General features: G+C 45.3%; 2 gene segments (V, D, J or C); both read right to left on the bottom strand.

The window, feature by feature from the left end:
* On the bottom strand, nucleotides 1-7,333 carry LOC100962849. The segment is given in 3 exon segments: nucleotides 1-182; nucleotides 6,818-7,165; nucleotides 7,288-7,333. Coding segments are annotated over 3 exon segments (576 nt in total).
* A 4,523-nt stretch (nucleotides 7,334-11,856) lies between these two features.
* LOC100962543 lies at nucleotides 11,857-12,373 on the bottom strand. The segment is given in 2 exon segments: nucleotides 11,857-12,194; nucleotides 12,309-12,373. Coding segments are annotated over 2 exon segments (387 nt in total).
* Between the last annotated feature and the right edge of the window lie 253 nt (nucleotides 12,374-12,626).

Raw genomic sequence — 12,626 nt, 5'->3', positions numbered from 1 at the left:
TCACAGTGGAGCAGGGGCAGGTTTTTGTCTCAGTTCCCCATGAGTCAGGAGCACTGTGTCAACATTCAGGCTGTCATCCCATCCTAAACAGTAATAGTCAGCCTCGTCCTCAGCCTGTACTCCTGAAATGGTCAGGGAGGCCGTGTAACCAGGCTTGGAGCCACAGAAGTGACCAGGGATCCCTAGGGGCCAAAATGTGCCGAGCATCACAGTTTTGGGGGCACCACGAGAAATCTGCTGGTACCAGCCCACAGTATAACTTCCAACATTGTTGCTGTTTCCAGTGCAGGACAGGGTGGCCTTCTGTCCCACAGACCCTTCACGGAGGCTTCCTGTGTCAGTCTAGACTGTGCCCAGGACCCTGGAACAGAAGAGGTAGAGACACAGAGAGGTGAGTCTGGGGTCATTGCCCACCTCAGGCTCTCAAACAAAAGGGGGAAATCACCCCAGGTGACCCCCCTAAATGCTTCTGCTTCCCAGGTCTTGTCACCTGGACAGACAGAGAGGAGGGTGAGCAGACAGAGAGGAGGGTGAGGGGCCCACCCTGGGCCCCTCTCTTGCCCACCCTCCTCTCTGTCTCTCCTCTCTATGACCCTCCATTAATGTAGGGTTATAGTAAGTTTTGAAATTGTGATTCCTGCTAGTTCTTATTCCTGAGGACCCACAAGTGACTCAGAGCTGCGGCTGACTCTGTACCTACTTCCCCACTGTGGGGACCAAGGGGACTTCCATGAAAATCAGTCCCCTCCCCTCAAATGATCTCCCAACTCATCGGCATAGAGACTTCTTTGCATGAGGCTGGCAGGGCCTGGACTGAGCCTCCCCGGGACTGAGATTAAGCAGCCAGTCTGTCCCAGGGTGCAGTGAGCACCAGGCTCCCAGCACGGAGCAGGTGGCTGATTTCTGGCCAAACATCCCACAGCGTCCCCTGATGCCCCTGGTATGGATTCACTCACATCTGGGATGCCCAGCAAGGGACCCTGGAGAGAGCACTGGACTCCCCACCCCTCGTCTGCTGCCCTCCTCAGACAGAGGGACCTTTCATTGCCCGGTGCCTCCTCCACAGGACACCTGTTCATCTTGGCTAAGCCCTGAATTCAGTGACCAGGCCTACTCGGCAGTTTACTCTGTGGCCATTTCTTCCACTGTAGATTTGTTCTGAGGTCAGCTCACCAGAACCACTAAGAACAGAGACAGACCAGCCAAGACCTGTGAGTTGGAAAGGCCTGGGATGCTGGTTTGCTCTCTCTCTGCCCACGCTGCACCATGACAGGGTGGTTGCCTTTTTATGCTCAGTTGTGAGACTTTCTTTTATACATGAGATATTAGAGCTTTCTCAGATATGTGATCAGCATGTGTTTCTTCTGTTAGTGTTTGACTTTGTTTGACTTTCTATGTCTTGGACCATGTCCATTGACAAACACTTAAAAATTTTCATCAAGGCTCAGTGCCCGTAGCACGGTGGTTGCGTAGCCAGCCATATGCATTGAAGGTGGTGGGTTCGAACCCGCCCAGGCCAGCTAAGTAACAACGACATCTGCAACAAAAAAACAGCTGGGCGTTGTGGCAGGCATCTGTGGTCCCAGCTACTTGGGAGGCGGAAGCAAGCGAACTGCTTAAGCCCAAGAGTTTGAGGTTGCTATGAGCTATGATGCTATGACACTCTACGGAGGGGGACATAGTGAAACTCCATCACAAAAAAAAAAAAAAAAACAAACCAACTTTCATCAAATCAAATTCGAATGTTTTGTAGGTTATACTTCTAGTGTCATAACCCATTTCAAAATCCAGATTTATTAATATTTTGTACTTTTATGTTTGTTCTAAGTGTTTCATAGTTGCAACTATTGCTTTTAGATCTTTAGTACACTTTGAGTTTGTTTTTGTATGTTTTCTAAGGTGGGGGGGCATAGTTATTATTTTTCGTGTATATATCCAGTTCTTTCAGCAAAATTTCCTGAGAAGCTGGAGAACCTATTATTTCATCCTGTATGTTAAATTGTCTAGAGATGCATAATCTCTGAGCTCTCAGTAATACCCTAATTAATTACATGGCTATCCTTATGACTATACTGCGCCATTTTGATTAATGTAGGGTTATAGTAAGTTTTGAAATTGTGAAATGGAATTTTGTTCTTCTTCTATAAGACGATGGTAACTAGGATCCTTGCTATTCCATGTAACTTTTACATCAATTTCTGTTTCTCTGAGAAGCAGCAACTGTAAAAGCCCAGGAAGCTGGTAGAGACACTGGTGAGTCTGAGGTTGCCTCGGTGCACAGTCAGTCCTCCGCGTCCAGGTCTCCACATCCATGGATCCAACCAGCCACAGCCAGAAGGGGTTTGACAAAACAATGAAGATGCCCAAAAAGCACAATAGTACACATGAAATACAGCATAACAACTGTGAGCATAGACTCTACATTGTATAAGGCATTATAGATATTCTGGAGATGGATTTTTTTTTTTTTTTGAGTCAGAGTGACACTTTACAGCCCTCAGTAGAGTGCCTAGCATCACAGCTCACAGCAACCTCAAACTCATGGGCTTAAGTGATTCTCTTGCCTCAGCCTCCCTAATAACTGGGACTAAAGGTGCCCGCCAAAACGTCTGGCTATTTTTTTTCTCATTGTTGTTGCAGTTGTCATTGTTATTTAGCTGCCCCAGGCTGGGTTTGAACTCACCAGCCTCGGTGTATGTGGTCGGCGCGCTACCCACTGAGCTATGGGTGCTGCCCATCTGGAGATGATTTTAAGCATATGAAGGGATGTGCTTAGGTTAGAGGCAAATACTCTCCCTTGAGCACTTGTGGATTTTGCTATTTGCACATAGTCCTGGGAACAAGGTCCTGTGGATACAGGAGAACAACTTAACAATAATCAGACATAGAACCCAAGAATTCCATTTATTTAAGTGAGCTTTAATTTCCTTCACAGATGTTTTTCAGTTTTCAAGGTGCCTGCCTTTCTCTTCCTTGTTTAAAATTATTTCTAAGGATTATATAATGGTAACATAATAGAAATGTTTGCTTAATCCCTCATTTGAATTATTTTTTGTTAATATATAGAAATGCAAGTCAATTCTGTGTGTTTCTTCTTTAACCTGAGAGTTTCTTGAATTAATTTAACTCTAATTTTCAATGAATTTTGCAGGAATATGTACCTGTCATCTTTTTTTTTTTTTTTTTTGAGACAGAGTCTCACTTTATTGCCCTTGGTAGAGTACTATGGTGTCACAGCTCACAGCAACCTCCAACTCCTGGGCTTAGGTGATTCTCCTGCCTCAGCCCCCCGAGTAGTTGGGACCACAGATGCCCAAAACAGGCGCCTCCCCCACAACGCCTGGCTATTTTTTGTTGCAGTTTGGCTGGGACCGGGTTTGAACCCACCACCCTCAGCATATAGGGCCAGAGCCCTACTCACTGAGCCACAGGTGCTGCCCAAGTACCTGTCATCTTTGGATGGAGATGCTTTTGTGTCTTTCTTTCCACCATGAGTTACTTTTATTTGATGTTCTTGCCTAATTTTTTCTGGCTATGACTTCCAATACCATGTTGAATCAAAATGGTAAAAAAATATTTTTACCTTTCTCCTGAATATCATCAGGGCAAACCTTTTCAGTCATTCACTGCTAAGTATAATGTTAGTTGCCTGAGTTCCAACTACAGTTTTTTTATATAATATTGTGGAATGATAATGTCGTGGAAGTTACTTTCTGTCTCTAGTCTAACAAGGGGGTTTATCATAAAAGGGTGTTTATTATTGTCAATTTCTTTTTCTGCATCCACTCCTATGATCCGTCCCCCTCATTTATCATTCCATGGATGTGTATTATGATGTTGGATGTTCTTGTATTGAACCAGCCTTGCATTCCTGGACTCATCCTGCTTGTTTATAGCACATGATCCTTTTAATACGCTGCTGGATTCAGTTTGCTAGTATTTTCTTGAGGTTTTGCATCTATCTTCATAAAGGATATTGGCTTTGGAATTATTTTTCTCGCAATATCTTTGTCTCCCCTTTGTATCAGGGTAATGCTGGATTAATGGAATCAGTTAGGATATATTATCATCTTTGCTATGTTCTGAAGAGATTGAGGATTGGATGTTGCTCTTTAACTGAATCACAGAGTTCACCAGGGAAGCTGTCTGGTCTTAGGCTTTCCTCTGTTGGAATATAAAGTATTCACAATTAATTTTATTCACTATATCTGTTTACTACATCTCTATACATCTTTTCAGATGTTTTATTTTACATCGAATCAGGTTTGGTAGCTTGAGTATGTGTAGGAATTTGTCTATTGCCTGTAGTTTACCTAGATTCTTGTTGTACAATTGATGCATACATGTTTATATTATGTAAAAAAAATTATGGGGGCTAAAGAGACCCCAATGTTTATTTCTGATTGTAGTAATTTGAACATATGTTATTTTTTGTCATTCAGTTTAGCTAAGGATTTGTGAGTTTGGTGATAATTTCAAAGACCTGACTTTAGGTTTTATTGTTGGCATTCTGCACATCTCTGCTCCAATGTTTTCTATCTCCTTTATTCTTGTTTGTGTTTACTTGTCTATTTTCTTTTTATTTCTTGGAGGTGAAAATTAGATTATTGATTTGAGATCTTTATTGTTTTTAATGTTGGCATTTATAGGTATACAATCTATTCTGAGCACTGCTCTCACTGCCTTCCATAACTACGTGAATGCTCTGTCTGCTGTTCCTAGAAACCTTAGTGTTACCCATAATGTCCCCAGGGGAAGTCAGGATGCTTCTCATGTGCCTGAGAATGACAGGGGGATCAGGGCTGGGAAGAACAATGAATGACACTGAAAGGGCAAGAGCTTGGGGAATTTCAGGTCCCTTGGGGAGGACATGGGGAGGAACAGGGAAGGGAAGAGTGTTTGGCATAGGAGAAGCCACCATGGGGTCTGCCTGGGGAGCCCTGCCCTCCAGGGAGGCCTAAGGAACCTGCCAAAGGTGGTGGGATGAATGGATGAGGGTGGGAGGCAGCAGGACAGGCGCAGAGAATCTGTGGGAAGACTGACCTGGTCAAAGACAGTCCAGTCTCAGCTCAATGTTGTCCAGTGGCAGCTCTGTGGGCTCACATGCTTCTTATCTGTCATCTATCTGGTCTCTTCTCAGGACACCCTACAATCCTTCTTTCTATAAAAGGTCCATGTCCTCATCTTCCACCCCCAGTGCTCTGGTGACTCTGGGCAGGGACCTGAATTGTGCCGACTGACTTTGCTGCTGCTGCTGCTGCTCAGGTCCCCACAGTAAGAGCAGGTGGCCTCTCAGGAATTCCACGCAGGCTGGAGGTGGGGAAGGTGGTCAGCCCACTGGTGGTGGGGGCAGGAACTTGCCTCTGAGCTGTACTCACATAGTTCACAGTGTCCTCTGTGGAGTGTGGATGACAAATGAATGCTCCTGGAGCCATGTGGGGACGTCCAGCACAGCCTGCTGAGTTCCACAGTGTTGACAGGGCACATGAGTCTGTCCTGTCCTGTTAATTCTTGATAGGTGGAGTCATTTCATGCAAATATCAACCCATTCCTTTCATTTCCATCCTTTAGTTGGACTCCATCCTAGACAGAGGATCCATTGTGTGGAGGCGAAGAGAATCTCTGAGTCATCCCCACGGGCTGCGGGATGTCCGTGCACCAGGTATCTTAATGGGTCTGGAGCAGTCTCACCTGCAGGAGAGTCCCACAGCTGTGGGGTCATCGCACCCAGTTCTACAAGGGGAGGCTCAGCCATTGCACTAAAGGGGACATACTGGTTCTCTCTCTCTTTCTCCCTCTCTCTCTATCTCTTTCCCTTCCCCTCTCTTAACCAGATCCATAATGTCTCCTGCTGGCCACAATCACGTCCCTCTTCTATACATCTCATGGCTCACTGTCCTAGCAGGTTCACCTGCCTCTGCTGACTTTTTTCACCTTGAGGAAGAAGTGTGGTGCTGTAGGATTGTTTACCCCCCAGGTGCCATCATAGAAAGTCCCCTGTCTTTCTGCATCCCCCACCCTTTCACTTGCCACCTCCTGCAGGGACTCCAGTGATCCCACTGTGGTGGGCCTTGGTTTCAGCTTTCACTTAGTCTTTTCAGACACTCTGCTCACACTTTTATAATGTGCCTTTTTATTAACTTTATGTCAATTTACCTTATTGCAGTATGCTGGCATTTTCTGCAGGATCCCTGATTTGGGTTACACATGGATTAAGTTTTGAAAATTAATTAACTGTACCAGGAAAAAGTCAAAACTCTTCTTTTCTTTGAAGGATTCTGTGTCCTGAAGAAGGAATAGCTGTTCTCATACAGATGACCGGACTTAGAGTGTCCTGTTAGTGATGGTGCAGACATCCTCTAAGAGGAGTAGGGGGCTCCCTGGACGGGCTGCAGACTCTCACGGTGGGCCCTAAATTGCTGGAGATTTCACAGCTAACACTGGTTGTTGCCACAAGCAGTGAGGGCCTGTTGACTTTATGGGATGATCCACAGGTTCTGACCAAGAGGTAAGATATAAGTGAATAATTTTTCTTCTTTCTAGAGGAAAGAAGTTTCTGAGATAAAGAGGCTCTGAATTTAATAAACTTGGCTGAACGGGTGATATTTCAGTATTGTTGTGAGGGTTCTATTTTTGTTTTTTGCATTTCTCAAAATTTGGAATAATGAATGGAAAATTGAAGGTACAGCCTTTTTGTGACTAATGGTCCTTCTAATTAGAGTGTGTGTGTATGTATATGTATATGTATGCAATTTATTCCAAATTCTGAAAATTGTCATAGGATGGGGCCCTGAGCAGACAACGGTTTTTGTCTCACTTCCCCATTTGCTTGTGTCACTGTGAGAAGCATTGCTGTACCATATTTCACAGTAATAGTCAGCCTCGTCTTCAGCCTGCAGCCCAGAGATGTGCAGGATCCCTGCATTGGCTGAGGCATCTTTAGATCCAGAGAAGCGGCTGGGGACCCCAGAGCCCTGGTGCTTATTTGAGTCTGTGTAGTAACTCAGGAGATACCGGGGAGGGCTCTCTGGCTTCTGTTGGTACCAGAATATCCAGTAGCTACCAACATTGATGCCACTTCTTAGGGTGCAGGTGAGTCTGGCTGATGATCCAGGAGATGCCGAGAGGGAGGGTGGCTGAGTCAGCACAGGCTGGGAGAGGGAACCTGGAAAAACAGATGCTCATTGGCGCTGGAGTAGGGACCAAGGTAATGTTTTTCAGAGATCTTTGCAAGAAGATCCAGAATTGGGGTAGGGGCTATTTCTGGTCTCTGAGGCCTGTCCCTACCTGAGCAGTGAGACAGGAGAACAAGGAGGACAGCAGCCCAGGCCATGGTGGACACAACCCTGGTCCCCACAGCAGGGCTGGGCTGCCCCAGGCCCCCTTTTCTCCCCACCCTCTGCACAGGAGGGGCTGCTCATGCAAATGTGTTTCCATCCAGGACTGCCCACCCCTCCCTGACCCTGGGCTGGGGCTCAGCTCTCCCTGCAGACTGAAGAAGAGGGGACTGGCTTTTTCCCTTGTGGGAGCCCTGGGAGGAAGCACCTGCTGAGATCACACAAAGGTCCCTGCTCAGGGGACTGTGCTGGGCTAGAGAGGACACAGCTGCTGAGTCCCCATCAGTGAGCACAGGGCCCAGCCCTGAGGCCCAGGCTCCTTGGAGTGACTGGTCTTCCCTGAGCAGCTGTGTAGGGACACATGGCAGCTTCCCAGCACCCCCTGCTGGTCTCAGCACACACCTCCCTCATGGTCAGACACCTGAGTGCCCAGCTGGTCTCTGCAGCTCCCTGTCACTGCCTCTGTCCCCACACACATGGGTTGATTCCCACCTCCTGTGATTCCACTACACATCGTGATAACTGCAGTTTCTCGTCCTCAGATGTATTCCTGATCACTTCTCGGCCTTTTGGCAAAGATCAACTCTATAATTATCCGGCTGTGGTAGGTGCAAACCTAAATAAATAACTTGTTTTTCTGTTGGTCTATGTAGAGAAAACATGATGACATTTATATCATACCACTGATATATAATTTAATTTTTAGAGTTGCACGTCTCATGCTTTGGTCAACTAGCCATAAATATTGGCTTTTGTTTTGCTCACTCCAACTTGTTAGTCAGTTTAATTATTTTGCTGATTGATAAAGTGAAGGACACACAACAAATCCCAAGGTCTGCAGCTGTGGGGCTGGTGGGTCCCTCACCATGTGAGGGTCGGACTGGTCACCCCTGACGGCACGCACGTCCTCGCACATCCTCTACTCCCTTCTCCAGTCTGGGAGAAGCATCTCCCTGCTGTCTGAAATTCCACACACCTCACATTCTTTACTCAGGAATTTTTCCACTGGGGCTATCTGCAGAATTCTGGATTGAGGGGTTAAATATTAAAATCTCACTAATCACAGAGTAGAATTTGCCTCAGTGTTTAGCACTTTGCTACAGAATAGCTCACTGGCTCTCTGTTAACTTAGATGTCAGTGGGATCCCTGTGACGCTCTTGTCCTCTGAGGTCCTTTTCCCCTGGAGGCTCTTCAGTGCTCAGGCTCTGCTCCACAAACAACAGTTATTCTTTCTTTTCTCAGTACTTGGGGGTCCACCATGTCCTTCCCCACTGCATGAATTCATGGGATACAGTCCATCCTCCTTTTCAGCTTCTCTAGTGCTCCCGTGCATTTTCCTCTCCCATTCTCTAAATTCTGAGGATCACGTTCTTGCTTGTCAAATTCTCTGTCATCAAATCAGAACTGAGACTCAACAGGGTCAGACTATAATGGAAACAGTGATCTTTGCCTGAGATCTGCTCCTGTTTCTGGGAATTGTATTTACACAAATTCACATATCCATTCATAAAATAAATTTAATTAATTTTTTTTGTGCCAGGCTGAGTTCTGGGTGCTATAAATACATTTATGACAAAACAGGAGAAAAATAAAATCCTGGACCTTAGTTCTCAGTGGGGGAGGTCCTGTTTATCAAACTGGGGTCCCCAATGCTGGCTGCCACTTTTTTCTGGACCAAAGCTGGAGGAGCCTCAGCAGTCACAGACTCTCACTCTGTGAAGCTTCCTACTCTTTCGTATGTTGTTCCAGGAACCTGAGCAATCTTCTGTAGCTCTACCTTCCCCCAGTCCCCAACTCAGTAGACAGAACCTCAGGACCAAATTTGGGTTTCAAAACCTCGTGAGCCAAAAGGTACATCCAGAAAAAAATGCATGTTCACTGACGAACTCCTGTGTGTGTGTTCTGAGCTCACATACTCTGATTCTGTCTGTTGGCCAATGTGCAGTATCTGAAAAGAGTTATTTCATGCATTTGATTCTGTCTTATAGTTCTTCATGGTGAGAGGTTGGACTGGTCACCCCTTATGCATCATGGCCAGAGACAGAAGGTGACACACTCTTGGTGTCACTGGCTTTACCTGTCTGACTTCAGATCAGTGAGTTTCATCCTCTCTGATGGTTTCTATAGGCCCCATAGGCGGGTTCTGATCAGTGCTTGTCAGGGTTTGCTGAGCTTCTTATAAAAAGTTTCTTCATTATCTTCTCATTTATTTGTTTCACCCTATTTAAAACGTTCTGGGTCATCACACTCAAGTACATTATTCTCTCCCTTTCTCCCAGTCCTCTTTCTGGGACTTTCACTGTGCCTATGTTGACACACTTGATGCTGTCACACTGGTTCTCAGTTTCTGCACATTTTTTCTTGTTTTCTTATTTCCTCCTGTTACTAGAACAGGAAATATTAGTTCATCTGTCTTTAGCCAATAATCCTTTCTTTTTTACTTTTTTATTAATTATCTATTTTTGAGGCATCCTTTTCACAACTTTTAAATATATTTGAGATGTTTTTCTTTATTTACTTGAATGTAATTTTAACAATCATTTTAAAGACTTTTCCAGGAATCCCAAGGTATCTATGCTCTTTGGGGATAACTTCTTTCAACCATTTTTTGTGTTGTTCTTTGTTTTTTATTTCCCCTTGTATAGGAAACATACTTTACCATGTCTTTATTTTCATCATAATTTCTCTTGGACAAATTGAGATTTCAAATATTTAATATGTGTACTATAATGTGAGAATTCTGGAAATAATGTTATTTGTGTTGTTTTTGCTATTTTTGTTGAAATTTTTATTATTGATGGTTTTTGTGGCATGATTTTCTGGGATTATTATCTAAATTTGTATTCCTTTTATGTGTGGTCACAGAATTTTCTGTTTGCTTGTATTAGCAATTGGATAATTATTGGACAAAAATCTTCTTAATTACCTTGTTGAAAAAGGGTTTTCAGCACATCATGAGTCTAAAACTCTACCTCAGCCTGAGGCACATCCTTATACATGTCTTTCATATCAGTCAGTGTAGAAAACTTGGGGCCTGCCCAGTTCTTACCTGGGTTTGCACAGAAGCACGTTCTTACTTGAGCAGGCCAGTGTCATCCAGGTCCCCAGACCATGTCAGAACTTCTCAGCATCTTCTGAGAACTTTATTCCCCTGGGTTTCTTTGTCCTTGTTGTTGCTCTAGTACAGACTGTTGTCAACTTCAACTTGTATCAGTGGCTCAAGAACCTGTGATGATAAAAACACCTCTAATTGTTTTGACAAACATACTGAAGCTGGAGCTGCTTACACAGAGCAAGTTCTGCTGAGTCAATTCAAATCTGGACAAGGGCTGAAAGGGAGACTTTCCTATGAGCATGCAGGAAGCTCAGATGGTATCAGGGAATGTCAGATGGTATCAACAGCAGCCAGGGAAGGCCCCTCAGTACTTCTGGGAATGGGGCTGTGGGGACAATTTCAAACCTGTTATTTGGCTGATTAGTGTGTGATATTCTGTTGCCTTCGCAACTTCAGTGATTTTGAGACTGTTAGTTTTAAAGGCCACCATGAATCTGAGGACACGGCATTGAGAACAGGAAATAAAAATATGACAAACCTTCTACTTTATATAGACATCTGTTTTCCACTATTTTTTTTTTAGTGCTTCTCAGATTGTTGCAGACTTTAGTAACTATCTCAAGTTCTGGAAAAAAGGTCATTTGGATGATTTTTCGCAGTATTTTTATTGCTTGTACAGGGAATCAAGTGTTCCAATGTCCCCTCTCCACCATTCTAGAAGGGTTTCTGGAGATTTATTTTTGAAAAATAAAACAAATAACCTCTTGACTTTCTGGCTCAGGACTGTCAGGGTGTCCTGGATGGCTCACTATGTCCTCTTTGACAGATTATTGTGCCTCAGGTGACATTTTTGCTGTGGTAGAGATAGTCTCTCTGTCTTGTCCCTGACTCTCCAAACCCACACACTGGGCACGTGGGAAAAGCTTCAGAAACACCCAAGTCATTAAGGATTTCCCTCCCTCTGCCTCTGGCTTTTATGATCTCTGTCTCTGTGGATCTAGACTGTGCTTTCTGGCATCTTGAGAGAAATGTAAAGTTTCTTAAGACAAAAGTTGTGTTCCTGGGTTGTCATTGACTTGAACCTCAATGTCCCAGGAGTGAGGTAAGTCCCAGGAGGGTGGTAAGTGGCTGGGACTCAGGGTCTGAATTTGGAAAGGAGATTGTCCCTGCTTATCTCATTCAGAGACAACGTGCCAATCCAGGGGATGTCTGGATGTTCTGTGATATTTTTATCATTAATACAAACCTGTGCTTCCTAAATAATCATGGCCGAGCAAGATGATTTCCAGAAAACTCTTGACATGACTCAGAATGTATCTGGTTTAAATATTATAATATATATATATATATTTTTAATGCAACACTTGTCAGTTTTCAGGGAACCAGACACTATATCTGAGAGCCAGGTGGCAGCCTTAGTAGCAGAGTAGAGAAAACAGTTTTTGTCCCACTTCCCCCTTCATCTAGATCACTGTGCCCCACCCATATGAACCACCAACGTTGTAATCTGCGCCACAGATATAGTCAGCCTCATCCTCAGACTGGAGGTTGGAGATGGTTAGGTAGCGGTCAACTCCAGAGCTGGAGCCTGAGAAACGATCAGGGATCCCGTCCCCCTTGTTGCTGGTTCCATCACTCTTAAGCCACATCAAGTACCGGGGGGCCTTCCCTGGCTGCTGCTGGAGCCATGCAATGCCATAGTTGCTGTACCCACTGCTCAGGGTACAGGTGAGCTTGACCGAGGCTCCCAGGGAGGCAGATGCAGAGGGCAGCTGAGTCAGCACAGGCTGGGAGAGGGATCCTGGAAACACAGACACTCATTATGACCTGGACAAGGGGGAAGGACAGTCCTGGCATGGGTATGGGAGGAGGTGTCTGTGGGCTGGGTGGTGAGGGTGCTGAGGACGGTCCTGACCTGTGCAGTGAAGGAGGAGGCTGAGGAGGACAAGTGGGGTCCAGGCCATGGTGCAGGCACCCCAGAGCTCTACCAAGGCAGACAGGCTGCAGGTCTCTCTTATCTTCCCTCCAGCCCCAGGGGAGAGAGAGGGGCCCTGCATGCAAATGTATTGCTCTTCCTCTGCCCAGCCCAAACCTCCCTGGGCCTGTGTAGCCCCAGTGGCTGGGTATCATTTCTGGGAGGGGAGTCTGGGCTGGGCCTGTCATCAGGCTTCCTAGGGACCCAAATCTGAAATAGCTGCTGAGTGCAGTGAGGCCAGGGTCAGGAGTCTGTGTT

Source organism: Otolemur garnettii, unplaced genomic scaffold, assembly GCF_000181295.1.
Source record: "Otolemur garnettii isolate 467f Iridium unplaced genomic scaffold, OtoGar3 scaffold00281, whole genome shotgun sequence".
In the NCBI taxonomy this organism is placed as follows: domain Eukaryota; kingdom Metazoa; phylum Chordata; class Mammalia; order Primates; family Galagidae; genus Otolemur; species Otolemur garnettii.
Note: the sequence above shows the minus strand (reverse complement) of the source record. Positions and strands in the feature narration are given on the sequence as shown.